Below are 21,517 nucleotides of genomic sequence, written 5' to 3'. Positions count from 1 at the left end.
TTGGTTTCTGACACCAGTGCGATGCGAGCCTGTTAATTTAGTTTTCCCTGCACCACTTAATGCCAAGAGTGCTGTCCTCAAAACAAGTTCAACTGAATTAACACATTTCATAAAGACTGTCACGGGTGGAATAGTGGTGAAGCGAGGATTTAAGTGCGAGAAATGAAGGATCTTTAATTAATAATAAAAAGGAAACGAAATACAAACAAAAATTTCTGTGGGGGAAAACAAAGGAACACAACAGAAAATGTGGGCCAGGAAGAAAAATAATCTACCATGGTTAAATCCAACTTGTAAAAATTTATTAAAAATAAGAGATGTGTTGCTTAAACAATATTTGAAATCTGGTTTGTCCACTGACAGGGAAAAATTCACACATGCACATAATAAAGTTACACAAACTTTAAGAAAAGCTAAAGCAGACTTTTTTGTTTCCATTATAGAAAGTACAAGAGGTAATGGGAAAAAACATGGCAAATTTTCAATAAATTATTAGATAAACACAATAAAAAGGAAATTAAAGCCATTGAGTTAGCCGTGGATAATGCCCTGATTAGAGATCCTACGATTGTGGCAAACACTTTTAATAATTATTTTATAGATAGTATATCTGAAATAACAAGGTCCTTCGTTCCTTCTAAAATTTTACCTTGACTATTAAATGAACATCAGCCTATTTTTCAGATACAAAACATAACAGAGGTAGAGGTAATAAAGATCATTGCTGCTCTCAAAAACTCCAAAGCTAGGGATGCCCATGGTCTTGACACTAACTTTTTAAAAACCTATAACGATGCCTTGGTACAACCTATTACCTTTATGGTTAATCAATCAATCAGTCAAAGGGCAGTTCCGTCAACTTGGAAAGAGGCCATTATTACACCCATCTTTAAATCAGGATCAAAAACAGAGGTCGTTAACTACCGTCCAATTAGCATCCTTCCAATAGTCTCTAAAGTTGCTGAAAAGTGGATAGCAAAACAATTTGTTGAACATCTGGATAAAGGTTTTACCCCACTGCATCGTATGCAGTTCGGTTTCCGCCCCAATCTCTCCACTGAGACAGCAAATTGCTTTCTGATTGAAAAGATAAAGTATTTATTGGATATGGGTCCTTGTGTTGGAGTTGTATTTTTAGACCTTAAAAAGGCATTTGATACAGTCAAACATCAAGTACTGTTGACCAAACTTACACATTTTAACTTTTCTACAGATGCTATATCATGGTTTCAATCATATTTATCAAACAGAACACAATGCGTTAATATAGATGGTGTTAAATCTCCTTTCCTTAGCAATCATGTTGGAGTTCAACAGGGCTCATTTCTCGGTCCTCTATTGTTCTCAATGTACATTAATGATCTTCCAGCTGCTTGTTTGGACTGTAATGTGCAGATGTATGCGGATGACGCTGTGATTTTCACTCATGGTAAAGATAAAAAGATAATAGCTACAAATCTTACAAATTCACTAACTAAAGTTCAAAACTGGTTAAATCAAATTTGTCTAACTATTAATACTAAAAAGACTGTTGTGATGATGTTTACAAAAAAAAAAACCATGTGAAGTCAAATACTTTAAAATCTGAATGTAAGAGACTCACTGAACAATTGCCAACAGGAAGTAGATCTTCTGTGCTTTTGGGAGGGGAGGAATAGGCTTTATGCACAGCTTCACTACTTCCTGAACTTCAGCCAGACCTTTGTTTCCTGTCTGTCATTATTGGACAAACTGATTAGTCCAGGTGTGCCTGATTATTGTTACTGAGGCCAGGCACACCTGAATTAATCAGTTTGTCCAATAATGACAGACAGGAAACAAAGGGCTGGCTGAAGTTCAGGAAGTAGTGAAGCTGTGCATAAAGCCAATTGGAGTTGGTAGCCCAGTTCAAGTACCTTGGGGTTATACTAGATTCAAACCTCACTTTCAAAAAGCACATACAAAAAGTAACCAATGCTATACAATTTAATTTACAAAATTACAAACAAATTAGGTCTTACATTACAACCGATGCTGCTAAATCCTATGTCACAGTGTCTGGTTTGTGTTCCCTGGGTTGTCACTAGAGGTCCTCGTTCTCACGGTGTCTTTCACGTTTGACTTCATTTCCCAGCATTCTGTCTGTCACTCATCAGTTCATTGCACTCAGCTGTTTCCCATCACCTTGTTAGTTCTGTGTGTATATATATCCTGTCTGTTTTAGTGTTTATCACGGAGTCGTCACATATTGTCACCACACTTCTGAGGTCTGTCTTTCTAGTCTGTTTCTTGTTTTTGTTTCTTGTTGTTTTTTATTTTGGATTGATTATATGGACGTTGACCCTTGCCTGGATGACTACCATTTTGATTATACTTAATAAAACCCACTGCATTTGGATCTACTGTTTCCCGTGTGTGCCCGTGACAGAACGACTCTGTCATAGTATAGATCCAGCAGTATGGGGTTTCGTATCCTTCCCCCCAAGACGGAGAATGAGAGGAGGGGACGGGTCCAAAACTTAATGGACCTACGCCAGCAGGGCCAGCCGGTGGGCTGTCTGGCCGAAATGTTTTGGACCCTCTCTAGAGGGTTGGGGTACAATGACATGGCATTGAAGGAATTCTTCAATGTCTGTCTAGATGACCCATTGCCTGGATGGGTGTTAAAGGGGCTGGAGATCCTGGATTTTTGGGGATTTACCAGCTACCTTCAGCATCGGAGCCAGTGGGACACACCAATCATACCTGTGTCTCATGACGGAATGGCTGACCGTGCACCGGTGTCTCGGGACAAGATGGCCGCCATACCAGTTCCAGAGGGGGTAACGGACGAGCGGATGAGCGGATCAGCGTCAGCTGTTACTCATCACGGCACCCTATTTATTGTGTGTGAGTTTGTCCTGTCTTTGTCAGATCGTTGTCGAGGCTCTCTGGATTTACCTGTGTCTCTCGTCCAGTTCTCCTGCCTGATTGTTTGCCCGGATCGCCTTTGTTCCTGCCTGGATTGCCTGAGTCTGCCCATCTGCGTCCCTGCGTTGCCAGTGTCCTGCCAGAGACTGAGACTTCCTTCTGAACCTACTACTTCTATTCTTTTGTGAAGAACTATCGTTCTTTCTGGCCCGGACTGACATAGGGAGACTAAATAGGGAGTCAAACAAAAGAGGGTAACGAGGAAGTCAGGTGGGCAAATGGATCAATAATCAGGTAATGAGATGGGCGGGGCTAGACAATCGACAGGAGAGCACATGGCACAAGGAAATGCATGACAAGCCATGTGCTCACAACAGACAGGTCTATAACACCAGCATATGACAAACCTGGAGTGTTACAGCTCTGTCACCAAACCAAGATATAAACTAGACGGAAGTGACAGAACTCTGACAGAGACATTACAGACCTCTTATAAACCGGCTGTACTTACGCTTTTCTGCGTCTTTATGCAGAGGAACCTCGGAGTTCCAGCTGTAACATACACTTTCTTGCGCTTTTACTGATATATATGATGAAATATTAAGAACTACATCTGTTTACAATTTCATCTTAACATGATTATAAGGCCTCCGGGAGTGTGTGATTTTTTCGAGTGGTTTCTCTTATTCCTAAATTTTGTAAATTTAGAAAACATTTTAGAATGGAAGTTATTGATGAATCATGATTTGTTTGTGAAAATGTTCATATACAGTTGCTTCAGGCTTTGAGAAGTTATGTCCTGACATTTTTTTTTTTTTAGAAATTCTTTATGAAGAGGAAAAATGAAATGGGCGTCACTCCTTTAAGTAAACCGATTTTATTTTCAAAGAAAAACAAAAGGACCATCAGGAAAATACAGGACTTCCTGTCATATACAGAGAGGACGTACGATACAGTGCCACGACTGAAAACAGACAACCAGTCAGCCAAGAACATATTCAGAAAGTCAAAGCAGCGCCGAGGAAACACCATCTGTATTATTATTATTATTATTATTAATAACAAGAATTATGGTTGAAATATATAAAAACAATATCTTAAAATAAAACACAACAATGAACATTAGATTTACAAAATGTTGTTTGTTTAAACTTGCTTTCTTCTTTTTTTGTTCCAGGTCAGTGTATTAGGGCAATAACTGAAAGCAGTTGCTCGTTGTGTATTCACTGTGTAGGACTGAGGGATATTCAACGTTAAAGCTTAGAAAAAAAGAGCGGCAAACCAGTTTCTAAACATGTATGCTTCACTTTTAGTTTTTGCCGCTGGCACACTTCACGTTCTTCTTTTAACTCACTGAAAGTTTAACAGCTTTGTTAAAATACTAAAATCAAATCTAATGCTAATTATCACAAGAAACAGAAATGTAAAAATTATAGAACATATAAATCTATAAATACTGTGTGTGGGGTGAGCAGAAGTGAGGCATGAACAAAAAAGAGAAAATAACTCCAGAAATCATAATAGACAATCATACAGATTCACTAAGTTTGTGTGTGAAAACTTTGAGAAAGAAAAGATATAAAACTAAAACAATAATAATAATAAAAACCCTAAAAGCTTTCTGTGGTGAGCGTCTCTTGACTCATGCATGCTCATTCCTTCCTTTTCATATGGTTCAATTACTTAACAGCACAGTCCTGCCTTTTATTAAATATATACAGTTCAGTTACAAATGATAATAATAATAATAATAATAGTCCATGACCAAGGCAGTCTTTCTCATAAAATTTAAGGTAATGTTCCCATAACTGAGACTAAGTTATAACGGGGATGTCTAAACTCGGTTAGTATTCTCAGATTAACTTTGTCGCTGCCTGATGAAAAACGCATATCTTGGAACAAAGGGCATCATAAACAATCATACAAAATGAATCAAATGTCAGTTTTATAACAATGGTTTCTGGCCTGGATGAGTGGACCGTTCGGTTCAGTTTCAGGACAAGTGCATAAAATGCCAGAACTAGCTTTCACTCGCGGTTTCTAGCATACGCTCTACAAAACATCAGGATAGGACACAGGTTTAGATGCACACTTCTCAGGGCCAGTGGAGATACTTGTTAAACATACGGATTGAGCCTCTTTCACTGGTCATTTCAATGTAGGAATGAGGCCACTGTCATCGGACACATGGCAGAAGTAAATGAGGGAAGAGGAAAACGAGAGAAGATAAGAAAAGATGTGGCACAGGACAGTCCACATTAAATTGACATTAATCCAAATCCATGTTTTTGATGTGCCAAAAGCAACCCGAGGCTAACACAGCTGTCCGCTTCCTGTTGACATCACATGACCATAGCTGACCTCATAAGACGGTCCATAAAGCTCAGCTGGGAACACTGGAATTCCTTCAGGAAATGTTGAAACCTCTCAGGCACAGTCCACATTACTGTAACTACTCCGCTTAGTAAAAACAAATGAATAAAAAAAACCTAGAAATAAATAACCCATAAATAAAAATACAGGACAAAAAGCCATTTTGTGTTTCACCATTGTTATGACACTCTTTGTGACTGAGAGACACATTAGAATTTCACCGTTCCTCTCAGCGGAGTCAGATTTTATTAAACTCTAGAGAAAGACATTTACACAGACTAGCAATAATACTGTAGAATACTCAAGCCAGTTCCTCATGCAGCACGCTGCAAAAGGACGCAGATTCAATTTTTGTCAAATCGCAATTTGTGTTAGTCAGTCCTTCAGCCGGCTCTGGCCGTGTGTGTGTCCGTGTGTGAACGCCTCCGCCGGTCACCTGGAGGAACTTCAGTGGGAGATCAGGATCATCGCTGTGGATTACCAGCTGAGCAGGGACGTACGGCCCAGAGTCATGAAGTACACCTGGCTAGAGCCTCCAGAACGCACCGATGCAAAGAACACCTGCAGGAAACACACCACAGCATCTTACGACATGCAAACGGACACGACTTCACACCCAAAACAACTCAATCTAGCAGAGATTCCTTCAGAGGTTACAGTTTCAACAGATAATCAAAGCTTGAGTTATCAATTCAATAAATAATCATCATTAGACTGTAAAACACAACGAACACGCATCACTCTTTTTACGTCTTTCAACAACATCTCTTTAGGGAAAATGAATGAAGGAAAACATTTATTATTATAATAACCTTTATTTTAACGCACAGTGGTTTACTTAAATAGTTAACCAGGACGACTCAAATGCTGGGTATGTGATATGTAACGGGCCGCTGAATACGACAAACTCATAAAGCCAATATCCAGCCTGTGCTTGGGCTGAACGCATTTCATTTCTTGTGTGTGTGTGTGTGTGTGTGTGTGTTTGTTTTTGTGTTTTGTGAGGACACAAATGTGTATAATGACATGGGTATTACACTGGTATTACAACTTGAACGTGATTTATGAGGACATTTCCTGAGTCCTCATATTTCAAATGGCTTTAAAAACATAATAAGCAGTGTTTTATTAAAAATGTAAAAATGCAGAATGTCTCCTGTGATGGGTAGGTTTAGGGATAGTAAAAAGCGTAATTTATTCCTGTGATCAAAGCTGAATTTTCAGCATCATTACTCCAGTCTTCAGTGTCACATGATCCTTCAGAAATCACTATAATATGATGATTTGATGCTCAAGAAACATTTATGATTATTATCAATGTTGAAAACAGTTGTGTACCTTTTTTTAAATTCTTTGATGAACATAAAGTTAAAAACAACAGCATTTATTTGAAATAGAATCTTTTGTAACATTATAAATGTCTTTAATGTCACTTTTGATCAATCTAATTCCTCTTTGATGAATAAAAGTATTGATCCATTTTATTTATATCCCCCAAAAAATAAAATAAAGATTCTTACTGACCCCAAAGTTTTGAACGGTAGTGTTTAATGTTACAAAAGATTATTTGGTAACACTTTACGGTAAGGGTACATGAATTATCATGAATTCATATATAAATTCATGCATTAATATCTCATGAATCATCAGGAACTAATACAAGTTCAACGTTTTTCATTCATGACTTCATGGATAAAAAACACCTTAATTAAAACATTAACTAAGATGCGCACATCATCATGAGTTATGATTTTCTGACGCATGATCATGATGTTTTCTTTGTTCACAGTTATGCCACCATTAATAGCACATTGTTCATTAGTGTTTCAAAGGAATAGTCACCACTTTAGTTGAGGGGCCACACACATGATGACTTCCTTGATAGATAATGCTTAGTTAATGATGACTACTGTATTTGAATGTCAACAGAATTTGTGTGCTATGAGTTGCGATTGGTCTATTTTGGGGTCTGTCCAATACAGTAGTCATCATTAACTAAGCATTATCTACCAATGACTTCATCATGTGTGTGGCCCCTCAACTAAAGTGGTGACTAGGTCACTGACCTAGACAAAGAACAAAGAAAACATAATGATCATGCGTAATAAATCATAATTCATGATGTGCTCATCTTAGTTAATGTTTTAATTAAGGTGTTGTTCATCCATGAAATCATGAATGAAAAACGTTGAACTCGTGTTAGTTCCTGATGATTCATGAGATATTAATGCATGAATGAATGCAGAATTCATGCATGAATTTATACATGAATTCATGATAATTCATGTACCCTTACCGTAAAGTGTTACAGATTATTTTTCAGATAAATGCTGTTCTTTTTTACTTTCTATTCATCAAAGAATCCTGAAATAAAAAGGTAAATAACTGTTTTCAACATTGATGATAATGAAAAATGTTTCTTGAGCATCACATCATCATATTATAGTGATTTCTGAAGGATCATGTGACACTGAAGACTGGAGTAATGATGCTGAAAATTCAGCTTTGATCACAGGAATATATTACACTTTACTATATATTCACATAGAAAACAGCTGTTTTACATTGAAATAATATTTCACAATATTACTGGGTTTGTTTTGTATTTTTAATCAAATAAATGCAGCCTTTGTGAGCATAAGTGACTTCTTTTAAAAACATTAAAAATCATACCGACCCCAAACTTTTGAACGGCAGTGTGTGTGTGTGTATACGTGTGTGTGTGTGTGTTTGTGTGTATGTGTGTGTGAGTGAAAAATATAAAATGTATTCCCAGATTCGTGCAGCCCTATAGTTTGTCTTGATATCAACATGTTTAGAGGTGTTTATTTATTTTTTAGAAAGGGACCAGATGCCACTGGATGAGTCCTGCTGACTTCAATATTCACATGAGTCTCTGTACATGAACATAGTAAAATGAAAAGTCAAACACCTTGGACATGACAGGTATGTAGGCTACTATGTTTCAGGAATGGCACAAAGGTGTGTGACTGTTTAAGTCTCTGTCTTTAGATCAGTGTGTTTACTAATGTGCTTTTTGTCCTTTGTTGTGTATCTTTGGATTATGTTGTGTTGTAAATAAATCCAGACAATCTAAAAGCCATTCTTTTTTAAATCTCCTCATTCTTTGTGCAAGGCTCCTCATAATGATTGGGCCTGATAGCACCTGATAGGGGTATTAGGGGAGGGTCTTTGTCTTTCTCAGGTGTAAAATGCATTCATATTAATGAGAGATTCACGCCCCTTCGCATAAAGCTGTAGTAGAAATTTTAATAGTCATTGATCCCAAACAGGTATCATAAGAGAAAGAACCTATTCGATGTATAAAAGTATATCTGTGTACGTGCTTGTGCGTGACGTTTCAGGAACATATGGGACAGGACCTCTGACCTTAGGGACGGTCAGTTTTGGCCAGTTTATTTCAGCACCAGTTTGTGTTTTTAAGTAGAAACTGAACAGCAGTAAGGACCTTATCTGGGTGGGTGAAAGGTACAACGGGTGAGGAGGAACCTTGAAAACAGTATAAAGGCTGTCTCATATCTTCCTGTTGTGTGTCACTCTCTTGCACAGCGTAACTTCGGTGTACTAGACTGAACCTATTCTTGCAAGAATAAATACTTTCCTTTTTTATTAATTTGACTCTGAGTGTCTCTAATGCAGTGATGATGTTTAACAGAATTTTTGCCACAACAATTTGGTGTCAGAACAGTGGGATTCCTTGGAAGTGCCTTCTGGACCTGAGAGCGGACGGTGATTGATCATCCTGGACTGAGCAGTTCAAGCTCTACCTCGTAAGCTTTAGAGAGAGGGGCCGACCACTATCAGGGCCAGGAGAAACTCCACTGGAATTGAATGAAAGCGAACCCGTGGCAACCCAAAACATCTCTGGTAAGAGACGGCTAAAATATTTTCTTTAGGGTTAAAATATTTTCCTTTTGGCATAAGAGTGAGTAAACTATACTGGCTGAGACTGTTTCTATGGTGCGAGATCAAGAGATTTAAGGCATAGACTGAGGCAAGAGGTCCTCGACCAAGAAATTGAGACCCTTAAACAGGTCAAGAGATTTTCTAAACTGAGGCTGAGTCAAGAAGTTTTGACCGAGGATTGAGCTCTCGCAAAAGTGGGAAATTGAGACCTTTAAACAGGTCAAGAGGTTTTGCCACACCAAAGGTTAATTAACTCTCTGGGGTCGAGAAACGCGCCGGCGCGTTTTGCTGTTTTTTTTCCACATAGCAGCAACATAGACTTAAAATACTCCGTCATTTTTGGTCATATAAATAAAAGCAATACATGATTATAAACTATAGAGGGTCTTCTTTTTTTTGTGTACACTCACATTAACATCAAAACCGTGTGCTTTTGTAAAATGAAGAAAATAAACAGGGTGTGCTTTCTGCCTCTCTGTCTCCGTTAAATTTTTTTCTGGAGCACGTCTCTAAACTTAAACAAAGCTCAGCGAATACTATTCACACAAGCACGAGCAATATATCTTTATTATCATTTAAGTTTGTACTTTTAAAATATCTAATTCAAAACTAAAATAAATATTCTCTGTTTATGTAATCTATTAAAAAAGAGAGAGGTGTCAGCCGATCTCATTATCGTTCTCTCAGCTCATTATTCTGCTAATCTGACACGCCCACGGAGAGCGCGCGCTATTCAAACGCAAATGATCTGAAGCAACACATGCAAAGTGTCAACGCCCCTCATAAACGCAACATAAACACAACAAATGTAATCATCAGATTAATGTAGCCTACTATTTCTTCTTGCGAGGCTGTGTGAGGAGTAATCCTGGGACATTTACCTCAGAACATGTGCTGTTTTTTTTCATTACGAGGAGCAACGGATCCATCTGATAAGTAAGTTCTTTATTATTATTGTTCTAATCGCGATAATATAGTGTATGTAAACCGCAAAAAGACTGTTTAAATATGAATCGCGTCTGTGTGTGAATGAATGAACTGAACAGTTTTTACCAAACCCTATTACTATACTGAGATGAGTGAAAATCGACTGAAATATGTAGAAATAACGTTATAATGTCTTTGTATTAGCAACGTATTAAACTGCAAATTAATATTTATGCCCTAATATAGGCTCATAAAAACAACAAACGATATGCCTATGTTACAGACGAAATATGAAAGACAACATTTTGTTGACTAGTTTTGGATAGATTATTAACTGTTTAATGTAAACTAGACTACTGCCACATCGAATAAGCTTTTGTTCACCAATTCTGCTCAAATGTTATATATTAGGCTATGTTTGTTTTGTCAAAAATAGAGTCATCAAGTAGGATGCTATTATAGTGTTTGTTCCAATGTAGGCTTTATTCAAACTAATGAATCCTTAACTTTGAAATATGTATGATAAAATGTATACTTTAGTTTTTACAAAGAAATATGAAATATCCATCTGAGAAGTAAGTTTTTTTATTAGTGTTCTAATTGCGATATCATAGTGTATGTAAACCGCAAAAAGACTGTTTAAATATGAATCGCGTCTGTGTGTGAATGAATGAACTGAACAGTTTTTACCAAACCCTATTGCTATACTGAGATGAGTGAAAATCGACTGAAATATGTTGAAATAACGTTAAAATGTCTTTGTATTAGCAACGTATTAAACTGCATATTAATATTTATATGCCCTAATATATGCTATCATAAAAACAACAAACGATATGCCTATGTTACAGAAGAAATATGAAAGACAACATTTCGTTGACTAGTTTTTGGATAGATTATTAACTGTTTACTGTAAACTATAGACTACTGCCACATTGAATAAGCTTTTGTTCACCAATTTCTGCTCAAATGTTAAATATATTAGGCTATGTTTGTTTTGTCAAAAATAAAGTCATCAACTAGGATGCTATTATAGTGTTTGTTCCAATGTAAGCTTTATTCAAACTAATGAATCCTTAACTTTGAAATATGTATGATAAAATGTATACTTTAGTTTTTACAAATAAATATTACACTTGAAATATTGTTATTTTAATTGTTGCTGTAATTGTAACCTTTTTAATAAAATAGCAAATAATATATTTACAAGGTAGATGTAAACAAAATCTTAAAATGTCAATATAAGCCTTCTCTTCAAATTATTTGTATTGTGTTTTATTAGTGACAAATTTGGGGAGAGGATACATATCCAAAACTTTCTGAAAATACAGTATGAGAATTAACTACACAATTACTAGAAATGTTCACCTTGGATATTATACAATTTGCAAGCAAAAATACAAGTGGAAAAATACTATTTTTTTATAGATGTTTCCAACTGTGAACCAATTTTGTAGTATATATACACATTTCTTTTCTTGTGTCCTTGTATTCTTTCTTGTGGCTCAGTGACACCTGTAAAAAGCTCATTATGCAGGCTCATTAAGCAGGTCTTTTGTCTTCACAGGTGTGAATCAGACCATTATACATGAGTCATGCCCATTTCGCATATTGCCTTTCCAAACAAAAAGTGTTTTACTAAATTTAAATCAATGTATTGTTTTATGTGAATGATTTGGAAGGATGATTTTCAGATCATTTTGAAGCAAAAATCCTAGGCGAGAACATCCATTAGTCAAAAGTCTTGTGGACACATATTTAGTATGTGTTTTGTGGCCTTATTTCAGAGACTTTAAGTTTTAGTTTTTTCAATAACCATGCATAAACAATATTCTCTCAAAAATACAAACATGTACATACATCTTGCTAACATATTATGGTAGCCCTGTTTGTGCTATATAGAGTGAATTTACACCTTTGCCATTAACATGTTTATAAATAACTGAAAAAAGCACAAATGTTAGAGCATGTCAGAATGCTCCAGGACCCCAAAAACACATAGGACCCCAGAGGGTTAAGGCTAACTGAAATACTGATTTTGGGTGAACCATAATTAACGACCCCTGTCCGATTTTAGGTTAAAAATCGGATCTGTCGGAGACGTCTGACAGATTACTAGACGAGCGTCGAACAAAATGCACGCAGAACAGAAAACAGCCAGTATGGGGAAATCTCAAAATAAGCTTGCCAAAATTTGATATACCGGTTTTCTGTCAAATGCTGAAAGAATTACGGGGAAAACATGAATGAAGGGTATTGAAAAGTTTAACCTAATATCATGATTTTCCAAGGTGAGGGAACATTGAGCGCTACGAGATTAAAAGTAGTGCGGGAATCAGTTGGACAGGGCAGTGAGAAACAAAAAGGTTATGGCTGCGTTCAACATATGTGAATAGGTAGATAAAAAAAGTCGAACTGCCAGGAGAAATAAAGTTTTTACTTCTTCATCCAGTAAATGGATGCATGACATTAGATGTCTGAGAACTTAAATTTACAATATAAGGATTGAAGTAGCAAGCAGCTATACGGCTGTCTGTGTGAAATAGAGGGAACTGTAAGTGAGAGACTTGATGGAAGAGGGAAGTGAAAAACAAAAAGGTTGGTGTGTGAGATATGTGTGTGGGGATTGTAAGCAAACAATCATGTACTGGTTAGATAATGAAGGAATTGGCATGTAGAGAAAAGAAAGAATTAGCATGTAGAACAGAGGATGCAGAAGGAACTGGCATGTAGGGAAAGATGGAAGAAATATAGTAGAAAACTATATGTGATGAAAATAAAATGTCTGACAGAATTTATGGAAGTCAAATTAACTGTTTAAATGGTATGAAAAATGAGTTTCAGAATAAAAATAAGGCATTGAGTGGGATTAATGTGATATAAAGATAAGGAATGTTTCATTAAGCAGAATGGAGAACAATTCTATATTTTAATGGTAAAATAATGATTGAAATTATGTTTAGTTTTAGTTTAACATCAATTGTGTTTTGAACCTAGGGTCCAGCTATGCTGGGGGTACAGCAACAGGGTTTGCTTATTCAGCCCGGTTTCCGGATGTTAGATATGTACTTGTTCTGTAATTAGGGTTGTTGATGAATAAAGGTTGAGGTAAAATTACAGATAATGACTGCTAATTTTTAGAACTGATGAATACAGTTTGATGTAAATTTAATGACTCCAACAAATGTGAGTAGCAAAAGATATAAAAGTAACTAAAAGGATGATTTAAAATGATAACTGCAAAAGATGTATGTGTATCAAAATGTATCATAAGCAGAGTGTGATAGCCTCGTCAAAGTTAGTGTGAGTCCTAATTGGAGCCTGATAAACTCCTAGGAAAAAACTTTGGAGTCAGATATTAAGCTATGGTAATTGAGAAATTGACAACTAAAACTGAGATGAAATGGGAAACGTTATTGAGATCTAGAATAATTATTTTTATTTAAGATAAAATAAGCAGATACAGTAGTACTGGATTAACAGTTGCTAAATGTAAATGGTGCAGAAAGGCATCTGATTAAACAAACAGCTTGTTAGTGTTTTTAACGTAAAGGAAAAGTGTGCTGGTTAAAGGGTTGATAATTAATGTTGACCATGAAAGAACTAAAAGCTGATGTTTTGCTTTAAAAGATAAGCTTGTGATTTGGCTGAAACAGTTTGCTTATCTAAATCTGGTGTGTGCTGTGGCTGAAACTGTCAGCGCGACAGAGACTCAATATGAGTGGAAATTTGTAATGTCTAAATTCCCTGATATATGGGCAAAAGACACCTATAAAATTATGTTTATTTGAAAACGTATGTAAGTTTTGACAAATGTATTAAGCTGGGCTAGAGTTAAAAGATAGTAGATAACGTTTGATGTTAGAAGTTTATGAGAGGGCAGTGTACCAGTCTTGAATGTCTCAGAGTCTCTCTCTCATTCAATGTCAGCTAAAAGCTGTTATCTGAGCCTGTGTCATAAGTGACAATAAGCTATTTATAGTAAAGCACAGTGTTTCAGTTGAAAACCATAGACACAGAGATGTTAAAAGAATCATTGCCATTCAGAGGGCAATTTGTATTTGTAAATGTTTTAAAAGTAAACCTGAATGACTTTAAAGAAGTATTTCAAATAATGCAGACCTTAAATGATAGAAGTGACATTTTTGACTAGTTTATTATAGGACCAGTGACTTCTTTGCCTCATTTCAGTTTCCACCAGGGCCGATGGCTCCAGCTACAGATGTAACCGTACACTGAATAGATCTTCTTTGGCCAGACAGAAGGCAACCTAAGGCAGGGGGTCACCGCAGACACTGGGCATCTCCTGATGGGGGGTGTTTATGTGAGATGGGTATGAGAGTCGAGCAGATTCTGTGAGGCCAGCAGATTCATTACACCATGAAGGGGAGATGCGCTGTGAGAAGTTACGGCAGTCTGACCCAGAAATGTGAGTTCCTCTATACCACTCACCAGAAACCGCGTTCATTGTATGGCTTGTTTTTCATTGTGACAAGTGTCTGTAACTGTGCGAGGGGACAACACCCTGAAGATAAGAAAATTAAAGATAAAGAGCTAATGGGAATGGGCTTTCAAGAGCCAGCTGCAGACCATGTCGGGATTGTCATTATTTGTTGTGGAGACAGTAACAAAACTTAATTATATGAGGGACATGATGTTGGTTGCCTTATGGGCAAGAAAAATGTATAGAAGAGTTAATTTTGAGCTAATATGTCTATAACATAGTTTTAACTCCTGAAGGTCGTTAGGCATGGTGGTGGCTAAAGATGAAGACAGCTTTGTAGATTTGAGAAAAGTCTGGATAACAAAGGTGAATGGTAAAAGTTTATTGTAATGAATTTCAATATTACATTCTGTCTAAATTACAGTCTTAGGAGGCTGTTGAAAAGATTATTTGTTTATAGTGAGAGAGACTGCTTGAGTGGAGGAAGGGATGGTAACTGTGTCTTTCTTTCTGTTATCGGCCTGGCAGAGCAAGCTGAAGCAAAATAGTGATAATGAACCAAAACAACCCAGCTGACTTTTCTAAGATGAAATGAATAATGAACATAGTTTGAAACTGGTTAAGAGACCATGTAAAATTAGGTAAAAGCTACAGTAAAATGTGAAATTAAAAATCGTACTTAAAATTTAAATCTTTTTAGAGATGATATAATGAAAAGCGAACATTGAAGATGAACAGTTAAAATATGTGTCTAATATGAGTGTGTGTGATGGTGACTGCACTCTATGTCTTGTATGTGTTAGTTTGGGGTACTAATACTCCCTCTGAATAGTGTGTATATTGTGTCATTAGCTACTAGAATGTGTTAAATTTTAAAGAAGCTGTTAATTCTGAGTCATTCTGATGAAAAGATGATGCAGAACATGGGACAAGCTTTAAATGGATTAGTTATCCAGCTCTGTCTGCTACTGGTAATTATGAATCAATCTAAGGATTAAAAGCATTTATGTAAATTGGATTTGTGGAGTTGTAGAGCGCTGTCCATCATGGGTTGAGATAAACTAAAATGTTATAGATTTGAAGGCAATAACAAAGTGACATATTGGCTAAGTCAACATGAAATTATCCAGAGAGTCCTTCACATTTATGATTATTGTGAACAAAGGGGGAAATTTTTGTTTGACTGACATTGACCAGGTCTGTACAGTACGACCTGACCTGACAGAAACAATTGATCACTTTGAAAATGTTTGAAGATGACTGGAATAAGAGACCAAACAACAGGCCTGAAAAGCAGGATACACTGTAAGACTGAGGGCCGTTGTCCTCGAAACTAAATTAGGGTTAATTTTCACTTGGTTCCCACACCTCGGTTAACTTCAAATTCAAGGACTTTAAGGACTTTCCAGGTCCTATACCCTCAAATTCAAGGACTAAATGTGGGGACACATTTCAAGTGAGAGCAAAGTAACATTGTGTTAAAAAAGCTTTTGTTCATTTATTTTTGGCCATATGACAGAGATCTGATATTCTATTTCTCGTATTTCTGTTTTGCATAAGACTTAAGAATATTCGGTACATTCTTTACTGTATTGTCAAATGATCTGATATTAACAATTGCATGAAATCATGAAACGTTGAGGTACCATTGTGGTAGTTTAGTGTGAAAACACTTAATGGGAAAATACTTAATGTAACGCGTAAATGTGTGTAACTAATGTAAATCAAGCAAGCTAGTATGCATAGACCACGAAGTGTTGGCGAAATAACACATTAGCGGACAGAAAACTTCATGCACAAAATAAATTCAAGCACTTTCAAGAACCTGTATCTATGTTTATTTTCAAACATTTTCCATGGCCTTGAATTTTTTTTTCAGATTCACAAACTTTCAAGGATTTCAAGGACCTGTTGGAACCCTGCTTTCAAGGGATAAAAAAACAAGGTATAGCCCAGTAACTGATTTTACAGCAAAAACACTAAAAGATGATGTAAAGACTCACCTTGTCATTTCTCTCACACAGAAACTTGAGTCTTTGTGCTCTTTTGTGCATGAAAACTCCATCCAAGTGGCCTGTTTCTACAGAGCGGATCTCTATAGCCTTCTCTCCCCAGCCCATGATCTGGTTAGAGCGAATATAAGCTGCAAGACAAACAAAACAATATGGATAAGAAATAATTTGTTAACAAATACACACAAACTGGTACCGTATGATAGGCTAAATTCAGTCTCTCTCTTGAGCTCAATTACAGAGGTCCGAAACCCTGCTCCTGGAGACCCACTATCCTGCAAACGTTTATTTCCAACCTGCTTTAGCTCACCTGCATGTGTGCGTTCAGGTGATCCTGAAGAGCTTGATACGCTGCTTCAGGTGTGTCTGATTATGGTTGTAGCTAAACTGTGCAGGACAGTGGGTTCCCAGGAGCAGGGTTGACCTCTGACCTCTGCTATTTTGTAATTAGACACTGCATAAGAGTGTTGATTAGGACAACACACAACAGTGACTACATTTACAATACCGAATGGTCACGAGTGCCCTTAGCTCTGAGCAGGTTGAGCGCAGTATAGACATCATCGCTTTCATCCTTCAGACTCAGTCTACAGTGCAGGAGTCAACCTTCCTATCTGCATGGGTTCTAGAGTAGGAGGAATAAACTAACTGTTTTTCCCTCAAGTGAATATCCTACCACACGCAGACACATCTATCAGTGTTTCTAGAGTTCACACAGCCTCACACATAGCTAGTGTCTTATCCATCATAAGCCAATTCTGGAAAGCAGAAACTTTCTGGGCCTCACTGTTCCAGCTGCTCTCCGCTGAGATGGTCCTAAACTGGATGGCGTATTCAGCTACACTGCGACGGCCCAGCTAGAGATGAAGGCAGGACTTGGACACTTCACGGTAGTAGACCGTAGCGTCAAATACAGGCTTAAACTTGGCTCAGAACAAACCTCACACAAATCTGTCACCCACGACAAGGCCCTTCCCGAAAGAAGAGTCATGATTTCAGCCATATTTGACTGGCTCAAAGGGAAAGAGGATGGGTGAAGATCGAACATCAGGGTACACTGGGTCAGGAACCTACGACCTAGGATCACCAGAAAAGCGTTGGGGGCGGGTTTGAGGCAAGGCTCTGTGGCCACACTGGGATGAGGTGCTGGAGAGGCTGGAGCCGGTGGAGAGTTGGGTGAGATTTGAGGAGAAAACAACGAATGCAACATCCTCCTTTTCTCTACTGCGCTCATCTTTTATCATCAAAACAACTCTGGTAAGTTGAAATCAATAAACAAACATGTTGAGTCACAGCATCTTCTCCGGGTATTGTTACTTGCACCGCCTGCAACGCTTAGGGTTTCACATGTTAAAAATGCAGGGAGATAGTCAGGCTGACGGAGAAGATGTCAGAACTAGAGACACGCATCCAAACTTTAATCGAGGATAGTAAGCATGCAAGGGCTCTAGATACTGCTTTAGATGCGACAACCTTAGGGTACCCAGTACATTTGTTTGGTAATATGCTCTGATGCATAGCAGACTGTCATAACGTAATGGCTGTCTCAGTGGTGTCTGCAGGATAACATCGGTTTCATAGACAATTGGAAAAGTTTTTGGGGCAAACCTGGCCTGTTGAAAAGAGATGGTATTCATCCCTCCTGGGATGGTGCTGCACTTCTCTCTAGTAATATAGCACATAGTCTTAGAGATAAAACATGACAATCTGGGGCTCAGGTCAGGAAGCAGACAAACTGGCTAAACCGACCGTCTGCTAGCTGTCTCACGTCACCAAGGTCAGATAAATCCCATCACATAGAGGTTCTTTCACCTAGATATCAACATATAGAGACTGTGTCTGTTCCCCGAATTAGGAAATACAAAAAACTTCCAAACCCATCTAAGGGTAAAAATTGAATTGATGTTCAAAAAATAAAAAGCAGATATAATACAGATGAGCAAATGATAAAGCTCGGGTTGCTGAATATTCGGTCTCTTACTTCAAAAGCACTTTATTGTTAATGATATGATTACAGACTATAACCTAGATGTGTTGTGTTTGACAGAAACCTGACTAAAACCAGACGATTACATTACTTTAAATGAGTCCACCCCCCAAGATTACTGTTATAAACATGAACCTCGTCTGGAAGGCAAAGGGGGAGATGTTGCTGTAATTTATAGTAATATCTTCAGAATTACTGAGAAATTATTTTGAAGTGTTGGTGCTTTAAGCTATCTAGTGTAAGTGATAAATCCCGATTGACATCGTGATGCATTCGGAAAATTCGGAATTTGCCACAAATCGCGATGCATCGATTTATTGTCCCAGCCCAACAATTAAACATTTTATAAATTTAAAAATATTGCTGATTACTTACAAAGCACTAAATGGTTTAGCTCCCCAGTACTTGAGTGAGCTCTTAATGCATTATAGTCCTTCATGTATATTGCGATCCCAAAATTCTGGCCAGTTGATAATACCTAGAATATCAAAATCGACTGCTGGCGGTAGATCCTTTTCCTATTTAGCACCAAAACTCACTCACAGACTAAAAATGCTGTATTATCCAGGTCAGATAAGTAATTGGCGATGTCACTTTGTAAAGAAAGACTACACGCCCGCACATATATATTCAAATGTGCATACCTATAGACAAAACACATAATATCCCTGTGCACGCTTTCACCATTTTCACAGATTCAAGTTCTTGAAGTTTACACAGAGATAGTAACGGTATCGTTCTCAAAATTGTGAAAAAACCCCCACACAATTTCAGTTTTGTTATCAGGTCACCAAAATTTCGTTGATGTGTAAATGAAAGGCCAGAATTTTTTTTTTTTGAAAACGGTGTCGTGTAAGCACCCCTGAGTTAATAACTAATGATTTTTACAACGGAAATGAATGAATCAAAAACTTACTTAAGCTGGACAATGAGATTCTTCTAGATCTGCTGTAAAGCCAAAACAATATTTGTCGCATTCATTTCCTATTATCACCGTAAAGCTGCTTTGAAACTATCTTTATTGTAAAACGCGCTATATAAATAAAGATGACATGATTTAGTCAAGGCTGCAAAGTTGACTCCATTACAAATATGGTAAAAGTATCACTTCTTCCACTAAAGACTGCTTAGCTTAGAAGAACTCGATGTTGTAACAACCTATTGACTCTTTTCTAGCACTTCAATCATGCATTTAATCATGCAACCATCTACTACTGTATAGCATCAGACAGTGCATTGTAGACCGCCTAAGGAATAATTTTAAAAAAATGTTTTTGCTATAGAAGAACTGTCTAAACTTCGAAATCAACATGTACTCTATGTTAGACCCTATATTGACCAAGCTACTGAAAGAGCTACTGCAATTTTTAAAAAGCTGTGTACACACACAGATTATAGCCTATATATTAACCCCACCAACTAACTATACAAACATGGAATACATTGATAGATTGACCACTCAACTTTTACCCCACGAAGAATAACGCATTATAGCCCTTCATGTTTGTTGCAGTCTCAAAAATCTGGTCAATTAATAATACCTAAAATATTAAAATCGACTGCGGGTGGTAGATCCTTTTCCTATTTAATGTTCAAACTCCTGGCATTGTTCGAGAAGCAGACACACATGGTTTAAACTCAGTTTAAATCTAGACCAAAAACACATCTCTTTAACCTGGCATAAACATAACACACTATCACATTTCTATCAATCAAATCCATTAAAGGATTATTAGGTGGCATGAATTAGGTCAACCGGAGCCAGGAAAACTTCCCATAACACCAGGTGTACTTGTTACATTGTAAGAAGAATGGCATCATTAGCCTGATCACAGACACAACCACAGACATCATTAGCCTGTTAGACAGGACCACAACACATGATGTAGTCAGCCGGATCCAGATCAGATGGAGGACCTGCGCCTAGACACAACCACAACGCATGATGTAGTCAGCCGGATCCAGAGCCGTATCCAGATCAGATGGAGGACCTGCACCTAGACACGACCACAACACATGATGTAGTCAGCCGGATCCAGAGCCGTATCCAGATCAGATGGAGGACCTGCACCTAGACACGACCACAACGCATGATTTAGTCAGCCGGATCCGGGCCGTATCCAGATCAGATGGAGGACCTGCACCTAGACACGACCACAACGCATGATGTAGTCAGCCGGATCCAGAGCCGTATCCAGATCAGATGGAGGACCTGCGCCTAGACACGACCACAACGCATGATGTAGTCAGCCGGATCCAGGCCGTATCCAGATCAGATGGAGGACCTGCGCCTAGACACGACCACAACGCAGCCCTGAATGTCAGTGAAGACAATGAACTCTAGAAGAGCCCTAGAGACAGATCCCCTGTGAAGACATGACAGCCATCGGCACAGACGAGTCCTGCACAGAACAGACTTTATGGCCAGCTTCAACTCCTCCGTATGCCAGCTTGATGCATCACAATATTCAAGCAGAAGGAACTGGATGAAATATGCTAAATGATACTAATATACAATCTGACTTGATGCAGCCTGTATCATAATGACACAGTGTTTGTCGTTGGCCAGAGCAGAACTGAGCGACTTAGTCTGGTTTCTCTTGAGGGTTTTCCTCCATTCTGTCACTGATGGAGTTTGTGTTCGTCACTGTCGCGACTCTGGCTTCATTAGTTGGAGACACTAAATATTCAACACTATTATTGATCTGACTGTCCTGACGCTGCTGTTTGAGAACTGAACTGAGCTGATGATGACAACACTGTTTTCTGCTATATAACTGAATTGAATATTTCATATTTGATGATCTTTACACAGTTATTAAACGAAACTAAATCAACATTGAACTGACCTTAACAATGACACTATTTTCTTTTAAGAGCTGCTTTACAGCAGAATTGAACTCTGTTTGCATCACTGAATCATTATTTTCCCATTTATCGCTTTAAAGCTGCTTTGAA

General features: G+C 37.6%; 1 protein-coding gene across 2 annotated transcripts in view; it reads right to left on the bottom strand.

Moving 5' to 3' along the window:
• Positions 1–3,750: 3,750 nt before the first annotated feature.
• Positions 3,751–21,517, bottom strand: part of LOC143747152 (mitogen-activated protein kinase kinase kinase kinase 4-like) — a 129,946-nt gene continuing 112,179 nt past the window's right edge. For both annotated transcript variants that reach the window (XM_077239661.1, XM_077239671.1), the window contains 2 exons: positions 16,564–16,703; positions 3,751–5,823 (listed from right to left, as the gene is read on the bottom strand). In XM_077239661.1, coding sequence (XP_077095776.1) covers positions 5,740–5,823; positions 16,564–16,703 — 224 coding nt within the window. In that variant the 3' untranslated portion in view covers positions 3,751–5,739. The remainder of the gene's footprint in view (positions 5,824–16,563; positions 16,704–21,517) is intronic.

Source organism: Siphateles boraxobius, unplaced genomic scaffold, assembly GCF_051911475.1.
Source record: "Siphateles boraxobius isolate OS27281-9 unplaced genomic scaffold, OSU_SipBor_1 100, whole genome shotgun sequence".
Lineage (NCBI taxonomy): Eukaryota > Metazoa > Chordata > Actinopteri > Cypriniformes > Leuciscidae > Siphateles > Siphateles boraxobius.
The sequence above is the reverse complement of the archived record's forward strand: the minus strand, read 5'-3'. Positions and strand labels throughout refer to the sequence as shown.